Source organism: Pocillopora damicornis, chromosome 14, assembly GCF_964200805.1.
Source record: "Pocillopora damicornis chromosome 14, jaPocDami1.2, whole genome shotgun sequence".
Lineage (NCBI taxonomy): Eukaryota > Metazoa > Cnidaria > Anthozoa > Scleractinia > Pocilloporidae > Pocillopora > Pocillopora damicornis.
Window position 1 is genome coordinate 12,330,352 of NC_142683.1, and position 12,165 is coordinate 12,342,516.

Below are 12,165 nucleotides of genomic sequence, written 5' to 3' on the forward strand. Positions count from 1 at the left end.
AACTCTGCTTATGACCTCAGGGACTCTGAAAATAAACTCAATGTTCCTCTACCTCGCACTAACTATTATCGAAAAAGCTTTAGCTATAGTGGAGCCACATTATGGAATAGTCTTCCATGTGATATAAGGAACACAGAGTCTCTGGGGTTATTTAAACGCAAGATCAATGCCACTCTATAACGCACGGCATTCACGGAAAACAGCTTTTAAATATTAGTTAGTGTTTTAATTTTTAAATAGTTTTAGTTAATGTAATTGCTGATGAATTGTTTCGTGCTTAAATAAAGATTATACCTACCTATACCCTCTGAAGCACTATCGCAGTGCTACAGAAAATTCATTGGTGCACTATTGTAGGCCATAAACTGCCAAATTGCCAATCTTAACTATTTGTAGGACACTTGTCTCATATAAACCTGTTGTGTATGTACTAACATGGCCAGGCTCAACAAGGAGTTCTCTTAAGCTAGCTCAGTAGAAGAGCATCTCACCATGGGAATGGAAAGTTAGAGGTCAGATTCCTTGTGGAGGACCCAGGTTTAATCATTGTCCAACTCTTGAGACAAATGAATCACATTTTTCTTTGCATATCTTACCTGTTTGTGAGTAGCCTACTGTCTGTGCTTTGTGTGTACATGGCTGTGTGAAGATGCCTAGGAAGGGCTCCCTCTGCCAAAGCAAGATCCTGCATTTTCGCTGCAATCTCTGAATCTCCTTCCTGTAGCAGACATTTTACAAAAATGAATAAATAGTTGAAGGGGACAGTCTTACTCCATCCTTCTTAATGACTTTCTGAACAATTAAATCCATTTAAATCATACTGTAATAATTTACATGCCAATAAGTTCTTAGAGTCGCAGACCGGGTGATATGTGATGTTTCCATCTTAAACAACAAATTTGTAAAACAAAGTTCTTTTCAGATGTAAAATGTGAGCAAGGCTACATTTAGAGGAACAGTATCTTCAAATCAATCTTATACTCAAAAGTTTTAACACTTACCTCAATAACAGCTTTCATAACCATGCCAGCTCCTTTGACAATTGCCATGGATGGATGCTAAAGGATTGAAATAGTGTTAAGAGCTTTTAGTTGGTCTGAGATAGCACCATCATTGTTCACTGATCAAAATTTGTGAGGTACATGTATGTGTATACCACAGTCCAAAACTCTCTATTTTAGCCACGAGACAAGATTATCATTGTGATAATCTCCCCCAATATTGAATGAATTACACTCTACATGAATATACCTGAAAAAGCCTAAAAATATTTCGTCCAAGGTCTGCAACCATTTCCAGCAAAGTGTCAAACTGTGTTCCTTCCGTGGTTTCGCTAAAAAGGACAAGTAAAAATAGTTGGGAATTAATCAAGACAAGAGTCCTTAAATGACTACAGTAGTAATGGTAATAGGACCAAGAGGAGTCCAATTTGGTCTGAAATCATACACTGTACACTGTACGGTGATTACAAAATGTGACAACTGTGAAGCAGGAGTCGGATTTGTTAATAAAGAGTATGAGTACAGACTGAATTGGACAACATTAAGTCCTGCTGCCAATTAATCATAACCACTACTAACAATATCTGAAAACAAACAATAACATTCCTTTGAGAAAGGGCTTTCAGTATTCATTAATATCCAAAACATTGCCTGGAGTAAAATTAATAATTTCACCATTTTAAAAATTTCCCAGTTTTGTAGGGATGTGGCTGTTGCCATGATCATTTTAATAAATTTTGTGATTATTGGATTTAGCTGGGTGGCCACTGTCTGATTGGCTGCTTTAATTGTCTGATTACAGGTGTTCAATTACAGCTAATTGTTCAATTACAACTTTACAGAATTATTAGGGGGAAAAACCAGCTGAGGCATCAATCATATTTTAGAAAAATGTAATGGTTATATGATTATAGGCAGAAATACTGCTTGTAGCAACTGATTGAAAAATGTTAGATGTACCTGTATGGTGGACACAATGCAAATGTTAGGAAGTCCAGAAGTGAACTAACAACAAGAGCCCCTGTGCTTCTATTCTGAAAAAGAAATAACACAATCAGAGTTAGAATGCTACCATTTCTGACAATATGAAGGCTTTATCAAGACAACTACATTGGGGGAAGGTTTTTAATGTACTGAAATTTCAAGAACTGTTTATTGTGGAAAGAATTCAATGTTCACAGTTGTGATAAAAGTTCATGCAGAGTCTGATGGATGAGAGGGCATGTGCTCTGATTGCTGCCATCAGAAATGCCCAGAGTCACCCTGCAATGGACTCCTGATGGCCAATGAAAGAGAGTCTACCCCAAGAAAACTTGAAAGAGAACTGTAAAAGGGGAAATAAGGGATAGAGGTTGGACATGGTAGCAGCTTGACCGAATGGCAATTGGCAGAAATTCATAGCATTCTCATGTAGAGGCTGATGAAAAGTTCATGGCACTTACTACATGTGTAGTGAAGATATCTAACAATGTGCCAAGGAATTTCCTGGATGACACAAGTGAAGACTTATTCATCTGTTCCTGTCTGAGGTCATAATTGTCATGCATGGGCTGAAAAAATAAAAATTCAAAGAATTATATAGTTATCACAGATGGAACAAAAACATTTTCCTGCCAAAAATTCACATGACCCAGACATTTTCCTCTTATTTTTTTAACCCAGCCAGTAGGAAATAACACCTTAATCTGCTCTCACCTGCATCAAAGCACAGAGCATATCAATAGCAGCATGTGTGACTCCATCATCATTCCTTTTCAGAGCTTTTACAACCTTCACTCCGAGCTTGTCTCTGAACCTGTTACACATTAAATGCCGTAAAGTACAATTATCATTGATAATAACTGGAATTTATCTGTGCATGAATAACAGTTACTGCATGCATTGTCTTTATAATCATACAAAGTTGATCCTAAATTTTAAATAGGAGCATAATTGATGCAGTTTGAAATCATTGTTTCTTCCCTACTTCTGCACAGAAAGTCAAACAACTCAGCTTTGTACAGTACAAAGAATTTTGAATCCAATCTGTGTCTTGTCATGACCACTTTTGTCTCAGTGCATGCAATTTAATGTTCTAGTTGATTGATTTCATGTTTTCTTACACCCATTTCATACTTAAAATGCAAGCATGTAGTGACATGTAAGTTAGTACATTGCAGGTGCACAGTGCTTGGGATTTGCACTTGCATCAAGTGCATGTAATGCTGCGGTACATGTGAGGGTTCTTTAGCTCCTTCATTTGTCAGAAAATACATGTTTCAAAAGTTCCATAATATATTAAAACAAGTTGATAAGATAATCTTACTTGGGTAGAGTTGTGAAGGCTTCAAATCCTGCTTTTGAAGCAACAAGTCTGCGAATGGCTTGAAACTGTCCTTCTAAATCTTCTACAGAGATGGTGTTCTGATCACCTAGTAAAAAAATGTTCATCGAAACAGTGTAACCTTTAGAGGGTATGTAATGGTGAAAGGACTGAGTGGAATTTTTTATATTTTGATTAAGAAAATAATAAGTATTCATTGAAAAAAAATTTTTAATACAATATACACATCATATGGGAGGGTGTCTCACCTTCCATTGCTAAAAGAGCAGTGATTGCTCCTGTTATGAGCTTTTCCTTGTTTTCAGCAAACAGCCCCTGCAGAGAATACAAACAATTGACAGTTTAAGACTAGGAAAAAAAAAGGAGTTGGTCACAAAACAGGAGACTGAGACAAAAGGTGACACTGAGTGACCCACTGTACTTACATCTTGTGTGACTGCATGGAGCAATCCATTGTAAGGAATATTGCTGTTAAATCTCTCAACTGCTTCTGCAAATGTGGCTGTATGAAAGAAAAGAGGGAAGTTGAAATTAATTACAGATTTTGCTAACAAAAGATTATCATGATATCAGTATAATATCAAATATCAGTAAAAAATTAAAAAGACATTTTGTCAGGAGAGGAAGTCAGGTTACATTCACAGGAAAAGACACTGAACAGTACATGGAAAATGTGATAGTTTTCCTGTTGGGAAACCTTACATGATTCCATATGTACAAGTCATAAAATAATTATTTAGGGATAAAATTAATAGTTAGCTCCAATTTATTTTATAAGTGCTTATTTTGTACCAAGGCTATTTTTTTTTACTTTCTAGGCAGCAGTTGATCTAAAATCAGTGGTATTGAATGATATTGAGTCAGTTTTGGATAACTTTTTTGCTCGCAAACAAGACAGCATGTACCTGGAGGAACTGCAAGAAATCTGAGATGTTGACTTTCAACGTCCTCATCCACAGTTGAAATGACTGGTGCAAATCTAAAACCTGCACAACAGAAGAACAACAGAAGAGTTCATAATAAATATTCTACAAATTTTCATGTATTTATATTAATTTAGAATAAAGAAATGAGTAAAAAATAAATGAATGGAATTTAACGATGGACTTCCTCTAGATGGCTCTTCTTGTCTTCTGCTTCCAGATAAAATTGGAATTTGGAGTGTTGGAAGTCTTCCTTCTTATTATGTGCACTTTATCTCAGTGCACAATTCAAGAGTTCCAACAGATTGAATCTGTGTCATATAAATGTGCACGCAATTTATCCTCTCTTGTGTACACTTTTTGTTACGAGTATTTGCATGTGCTGATGTGCAGAATGCATGTTTTGCATCTGTAGTCAGTAGGAATTGCAGACACCTTCTGTAGCTAATGTTTTTGTTTGATCACACACATGCATGCATTTACACACCACCATAAAGACATTTACACACCAAAACACACAAGTGGACCATTACACATAAGAACAATTTAGGTACAAGTTATACATGTATGTTATGAATGGTGGCAAACCTCTAATGGTAGGTTTCATTTTGACACAGACATCCCTGTTGCCGCTGGCACGAACTCCATCAAGCAGACTGGCCAACAGTGAGTCCCTGCAAGAAAATTTAACAAGTTCAAATTCTTTCATTCTAGTTTCCAATAATAATGATAAGGAGTGTTAAGATCTTAGAAGTAAAGAGTTACATACATGTACAACTGTACCCATTCTTGATTGGTTACCTTTCAGTTGACATGAACCTCTTTGTTGCTCCACGGACAAACTCTATGGTGAACATTTGAGGATTATCATTTGAACGGATGATGGCAAATACCTGAAAATAAAAGAAAAATTGACAATTATACATGTACGTCAGCATGTAGATCTTCCAAACCATCTTCATATGACCTCGAGCAGCGTCCAGTTGTTCAAAAGGTGGATAATGCTATCCTACAGATAAATTGCCATCCAGCTGATAAGTGTTAACCCTTTAACTCCCAAGATCTGACTGCTCATTCTTCCCTCTAAATGCTACACTTTTCCTTGTGAATCAGTTAGGAGAATTTGGTATTAGATATAGGTAAAAACTTCTAACTGATAAATTTAAGTATTCTTGTCACCTGTTTGTTGGATAATGTATGGATATTATAAGGAGAAGTTACATGTTCATCGCTTTTGGGAGCTAAAGGTTAAGAAAATGTACTGCTCTATCCACTGGATAGAGATTTATCCTGTGAGTAGCATTATCCACCCCTCAAAACAACCATGACCAGCTACATATTGAGAGTAGAGAAATAATGTGAACAAAGGATACTGGCTGGATATAAAACCAAATTCTCCTACTGGCAAACAACAAAATATATGCTCAACAGTTGGGAGAATTTGTGACCAGATCACAGAAGTGACAAGAAACTTTACATTTGAAACTTACATCAGAGAGGGGATGACAGCTCACAATAATGTATGTTGCAGGGTCTCTTTCTATCATGCATGTCTCTGATAGACACAATGTGCGAACAACAGGATCCTGTAAAAAAAAGTCACATCATATATTACCTTTAATATCATTGTCAAAAAATTAAATTGATTCAGTTAACCCATTATACCCTGAGTGACCAGCATCTAATTTCTCCTTACAGTTACACTGCTGAATCATTAATTGAGATCATGTTTCATAAGGAAAATGATCACCAACTTACATGCAGGGAACTTTGATTGTTAAACTCCCAGATCAAATTTGTAATTTTCCTGACTGTCAACTATACAATTCTTTCTATGTTAGTTCAGAGAATTTAGTATTGGATCAACTAATTATTCCCACATTGATATTTTTCTTTCTTCTCATCACTTGTCTAGTTGATATTGTGTAGATATTGTAAGGAGAAATTCTGTCTCAGTCACTCATGGGAGTTAAAGGGTTAAACAATTCTCCTTGTCAGTACCAAAGGAAATGTATAGAGAAGAGTATGGAGAATGTGGATACTGATATTAGGCTGTAAAGGATTGATTGAAAAACTATGAATAAATTAAATCTTAACCAGAAAAATCATCTACCACATGAAATGGTCACCACAATTGTTCAAACTTAGTAAAATTGTACCTGAAGTCATTTTGTAAACAAAAGAAAAGAACTCAGCATAATTGAAATTGTTAGAGAGTTAACAAAATTAAAAAATTTAAATGTGGACAAGTCACATAATGTCATTCAAAGGTTTAATTTTTGGTCATTATCATTGAACACTTACATGATGTCTGGGTGAAATTTTCTGAACTTTGAACTCAGCTATGGATGTGATGTGCTCATCTTCACTGTGGAAAAAAATATGTATTAAAAATGAAAATGGTAAAGTCTTAATTCAAGCCAAGTAGGCCATGCAGCCACAGCTTCTCGACGTTTCAAGGCATGAAGGAGTCTTACCTCTCACCCCTGGGAGGTGCACTGGCCTGACACTCAGTGCACTGGGCTCCTAGTCAAGAGGTCTGGGTACAAGACCTGGTCAGGTCAATGTGCTGTGTTCTTGGGAAAAATAATTGACTCTCACCATGCCTCTCTCAACCCAGGAGTATAAATGGGTACTGGGGAATTGTCAGGGAAGCCTGATGAAATGCTGGGGGGTAACCTTGTGATGAAATAGCATTCCATCCAGGGGAGAGTAGTAATACTCCTAGTCGCTTCCTGTTACATGGAAACTGGTATAAGCTCTGACTAAGGGGGGCAATAGGCTTGAGTACAGAATTTCCCTTTTACCTGGATGAGATACCAGTCCATCCCAAGGTTATTCCCCAGTACTGAGAAGGTTAAGTGTTTTTCCCAAGAACACAACACAATAACCCAGACTGGGGGTCAAATATAAACTTTAGAACTACATTGTATAGAAGTCCAACATATTATGAAGTATTGTGCCAATACTTCTCCCACACTAACCCAATATCTTGTAAAAACACTGTGCTGATATAATCTTACTAGTACATAATGTAATTATACTATCTCATCAAAATGCCTGAAAAGTGGGTGGAAAGAAGTTTGGATTTCCACATCACTTCACAGGGTGTGTGAAACTTTCAATCACACATTTGCAAGTGGTAATAAACTTAACTAAAAATGTAACATTCAACTTACCTGAATTTTCCAAATTTGTGGCTCTGAAACTGCTCAAATGTTATAGGCTTAGTTCTCTGTCTGTAGAAAGGACAAAGATAGACATGTATGTTACTGCTATGGTTTCTCCTACTTTCAGTAAAAGAGTTTCAACTCGTGTTAAAAGAAACTTATTCATATACTGAAATAATTGTAAAGCAAGATTCAATCTATTGGAAAATACAGTGTGGTGCAAAGTGAAAAACAGTAGAAAGAAGAATTCATGATTGTTACAGGAAAATGCACAAGGTTGTCTTTGGTGTTTAAATTCTGTCAACTCTTGGGAGACAGACAGAGTTATAATTAGTCATAATTTCCAATTTGCTATCAATAACATGTAAATCAGCTCTACGCACTTGATTGCAACTCCAACATGTGCCATTGCATATTCTGACATTTTCTTCATTAACTCTTCTCTCTGTTCCAGTGCAAAGAGATGCTGAAAAATAACAAAAAAAACCAAAAAGATGGGGAAAAGCTTTCTTGTCCACTGAACTTGTAGAATAGACTACAGGAGAGATTCTCACAGCATTAAAAATTTGCAATATCTATTATTGTCACTATTAAGATACAATGCAACTTACAAGTCTACTGAAACCACCATAAACAATGGCAATTCCACCAGGATAGTCTGACACCTAGAGAATAATAAAAAAAGGGATCTTTAGTGAACAAATTTTACATGTACTATGCCTCAGTCTGAATGTGCTTCAAGCTGCAACTTGTAAATTTTTGGTTGCTGAGGGAGGAAGACAAAATTTGGCCAGAAGATTTGTCCAAAAAATTTTCTATAAAATTCAGTAATTTGGGTTGGGTGTTCATCTGGCAAGCTATTGTGTTTTAAATGCTGGTGCTTTTGGTTAAAACTTACAGTGAGGAAAACATGTATATTTATAAATGATTGTGAACAGAAAATTTCTTTTTTGTCTGCCTTTGTTCTTTGTTTTTTGTTTTTTTTTCCTGGCACCTAAGCCCTTAACCCTTTAACTCCCATGAGTGACCAAAACAGAATTTCTCCTTACAGTATCAATACAATATCAAGCAGACAAGTGGTGAGAACAAAGAAATATATCAATTTGGGGATAATTAGTTGATCCAATACTAAATTCTCAGAAATAACATTATAAGAACTGTATGGTTGACAGTAAGGAGAATTACAAATTTGATCTGGGTGTTAAAGGGTTAAATTTAGTATAGACCCCTAAGTACAGGAGTGGTACATGTACATTATATCAATGAAAAGTTTGTTTTACATTAAACTGACCTGCACAACACCCTCCAAATCCTTGTAATCATATGAACACAGCTTTTCTCTTGTTGTAGGATCAATTTGGTCCAAAGAACAAGGCGTAACCTACAGGTAGTAAGAGGAAGCAACATTACATCAATAAATCACATTTAACCCTTGAAATCTCAGAACTGATTAACATGTAACTTCTCCCTCTAATCTCCATACATTATCCAATTAACAGGTAATGAGAATACTTAAACCTATCTAGCAGATGTTATCTTGATCTAGCACCTAATTCTCGTTACTAATTTAAAAGAAAATGTGTAGCTGTGAGAGGTTTAAGTCAAGTATTAACTAATGTGTTTCTTTTACCTCTAACACTATTGGCAGCCTTGTGTCACTCCAATGATATTTGTATCCATTGAAACGCTGAAATTACATATTAATTAAAACAATCTCACACACAACATAACTTCATATAATTTTCAGAAAATCATTTACAACTTGGGAGCTCTCTAAAACACTACAAGTGATTTTTCATACAACCTAACTTCTCTCTGTTTCTTATAAAAGGAATATGAGACAATTTGAAAGGAGAAGCTAGCAGTCTAAGTTTTAATAATTTTTTTACAGTTACTACACATATATCTACATTCTGGTTGTTTACTGAAGAGAACAGTTCAGGAAGTGAGAATGCCATATATTTCTAATTATCCCCCTTTGTCTTTAAATTAAATGTAACTGTAACATGGTCACCCCAATAACATGGCCAATTTGTTTTGCACATTGGTAACCCTCCCTCCCTTCTCTCTCCTTCCTTCTACTCCACCTCCCCTACCCCTTCTCCCCTCTCCCTTCTTGACAACCCAAACCCAACACCCAACAAAGGGTTCTGGACACTCACAGCTCCAAAAAGAAAAATTTGATTCTAGAACATATTTGACTTAAAACTTACCACTTCACTTCCTGCTTTGAAGTCTGAGAACTCTTTACGAAATCTCTGTAAAAATGATTCAGACAATTTCAAATTTACTTGCTATAAGACAAATTGTTTACACTTTGAAAGTATTACAGCCAAATCAGAGTGAACTACTCTACATTTAACTTACAAGAGCCTCTGTCAAAAGATCAGCTCTGTGCTCTGTGGAGAATGTCATACTCTGGATCTTTTTACTTGCACCAGCTGAAAATAAACACAATGAACAAAATTTTATTTATCATTACTTCTAACTACACTGTGTAAAGTAAATCTCATCTCAAAATAACACCTACACTTTACAGATTGACCTTTTTAGTAGAAGAAAAGAGTGTTACATTTAAAATTGCTGAAATTTTGGCAATGTAAACATGCAGTACTTCTTGTAAACATGTCTAAAGACTGAACTTAACAAGAACATAAACCAAAAACATTCATTTCCACTTTCATAATGAAATGAGTCAAACATGCACTTTTGAGAAAATTCAAGTGAAGCTGAATACCACACAAATCAGTGCTTGACTTGTATGTAGAAATTTTAGCAGAATAAATTTTATCAGAGTTTGAACTCTTTTTCCCTGAAATTTAATAACCCGCAAAATTTTTACTCTACACAGGATAATACACTTAGCATGTTTATTTCTCTGCAACTTACTTTTCTTCATAGTTATGATCAGCTCACTAGGAGCCTTTGCACTTGGTGCAATTCTACAGAAGTCATTGTATGCCCACTGAAAAAAAAAAACAGGTAGCTGGTCAAAAGAAGGATTCATATGGCACACATGAATAAAGAAGGATAAGTTTCTAATTAAAAGAAACTGAAGTTATTGAGATGAGATTTCACAGTGGACATTCCATGAGGCAGCTCTTCTTGTCCACTGTTTACTGGTTGAATTGGAATTTGAAAGGTTGATTTTTGTGGATGGTGGAAAATTGAAGGACCCAGTCAAAAACTCCTAGAACAAGGATGAGAACCAACAACAACCTTAACCCACATGTGACACCAGGCCGGGAATCAGACCTGAGGCACAATAAAGGGAGGTGAGTGCTAACACCACTGTGCCACCCCCCCCCTAAATTCCCCCTATCCAGGTTCTCCATTAGTAAAGGGGTACTACAAGATAATTTAGTTTTACTAACAGTTTTCCCTGATTGTTTTTCTTACTTCTCGTCATCATTCTGCCAGAAAATGTATCATTATTGTAAAGAGAAACTACCCAGTGATCACTGCTGGAATCCAAAGGGCTTACATTACATGTGAATTGCACCAAGACCTGATCAAGCTGCACCAGATTGACTTGGGTCATATCATGTTGGGATGGAGTTACTTATACTACTACAACCATTCCAGTATGGCTTATTCAACCAGGTGTTGACCAAGAGAATTTGTTTAACAATCAAGAGCTCCTTTAACTGGTGATTATTTCCTTTATTCTCATAAACTTAACCTTTGATTCAGGGGTGATATTGTAAGGAGAAATTAGATGCTTGTCACTTGTTGGGGTCAAATTCATGACCATAAAACAAAACCAAACACAGAAGATGCATATGTAATTCATCATTCATGGACACTTAAGGTGTTACATTGTGCTAACTTTTTGTTGCACTTGAAAATTGAAATAATAGAACAGTTTCACTTTCTATAAGCTGTAAGAGGCATTGTTGTTAGATGTGATAATGTATGAGAACTACTGTCTGGTGGATACAAAGACTGAAGTTTACTCTACATGTACGTCGTATTTGCTAATACTGATTGCCATAAAACAAAACTAATTAAAAGTTTTGATCTTTGAAAATTTTCTTCTGTGCAATGGAATAATTAATATAGGAAAATAACGCGATTTTTTAAATGATCAGCCGATTTATTAGTAACATTGTAAAAAATAAAGTGACTTTCTATTTCACATTTTGATGACGCCGCGATTATTAACTTTTGTAGTAAATGAAACTGAAAAGATCTTGAGACAGTCTATGAGACTTAACGCTGAAAAAAAATTAACTCTCTACCATTTGCGTTGTAGTGCTTCTCCGGAACAAAATGACCTCATTGCGGAAAAAGAGGTACACTATTACAAACAGGGGTAAGGAGATGGGGATTTGAGGATACCTGATTTGTGACCTCGAGGTTAGACGGATTGTATGTTGTAATTCCTTTCGTTCCAATGGAGAAGATCCTCTTGTATCTGCAAGTGATAGCGAGAACATAGGTTTGCAAAAGAGTCAGAAAACTGGATATGAAATGTTGAAACGCGCGGTAAGCAAGCCTCCATGCCAGCGGCGATCGATCTAATGAGCATCAGTATTAACTTACTTTCCGCGCCACGAATGCTTCGTGGTGAAGTAGCAGGCTACGTCCTCGTTCCCCCACACTGTAGCCATCCTTAGCTTGAGTCTCAGTTGAATCTAAGTAAATCTTAGACAGGAAGGAACGTGATCACGTCCCTTATCATCTTAGGGGGAAGGGTCGGCCATCTTGGTCTATGTTGTGACTACTGCGCAAGCGTTACTTGAGTA

The 12,165-nt window shown here is 36.1% G+C and overlaps 1 protein-coding gene across 1 annotated transcript in view; it reads right to left on the bottom strand.

The window, feature by feature from the left end:
• Nucleotides 1–12,165, bottom strand: part of LOC113680455 (dnaJ homolog subfamily C member 13) — a 42,814-nt gene extending 30,649 nt beyond the window's left edge. Inside the window, exons 1-24 of the mRNA XM_089194608.1 lie at nt 11,963–12,165; nt 11,759–11,834; nt 10,307–10,382; nt 9,785–9,858; nt 9,631–9,675; nt 9,048–9,104; nt 8,709–8,798; nt 8,029–8,082; nt 7,801–7,883; nt 7,427–7,486; nt 6,552–6,615; nt 5,738–5,833; nt 5,049–5,140; nt 4,836–4,921; nt 4,230–4,310; nt 3,750–3,826; nt 3,573–3,639; nt 3,307–3,412; nt 2,697–2,796; nt 2,444–2,551; nt 1,962–2,035; nt 1,252–1,333; nt 1,002–1,058; nt 597–718 (exon numbers count right to left, since the gene is read on the bottom strand). Coding sequence (XP_089050734.1) covers nt 597–718; nt 1,002–1,058; nt 1,252–1,333; nt 1,962–2,035; nt 2,444–2,551; nt 2,697–2,796; nt 3,307–3,412; nt 3,573–3,639; nt 3,750–3,826; nt 4,230–4,310; nt 4,836–4,921; nt 5,049–5,140; nt 5,738–5,833; nt 6,552–6,615; nt 7,427–7,486; nt 7,801–7,883; nt 8,029–8,082; nt 8,709–8,798; nt 9,048–9,104; nt 9,631–9,675; nt 9,785–9,858; nt 10,307–10,382; nt 11,759–11,834; nt 11,963–12,030 — 1,895 coding nt within the window. The 5' untranslated portion in view covers nt 12,031–12,165. The remainder of the gene's footprint in view (nt 1–596; nt 719–1,001; nt 1,059–1,251; nt 1,334–1,961; nt 2,036–2,443; nt 2,552–2,696; nt 2,797–3,306; nt 3,413–3,572; nt 3,640–3,749; nt 3,827–4,229; nt 4,311–4,835; nt 4,922–5,048; nt 5,141–5,737; nt 5,834–6,551; nt 6,616–7,426; nt 7,487–7,800; nt 7,884–8,028; nt 8,083–8,708; nt 8,799–9,047; nt 9,105–9,630; nt 9,676–9,784; nt 9,859–10,306; nt 10,383–11,758; nt 11,835–11,962) is intronic.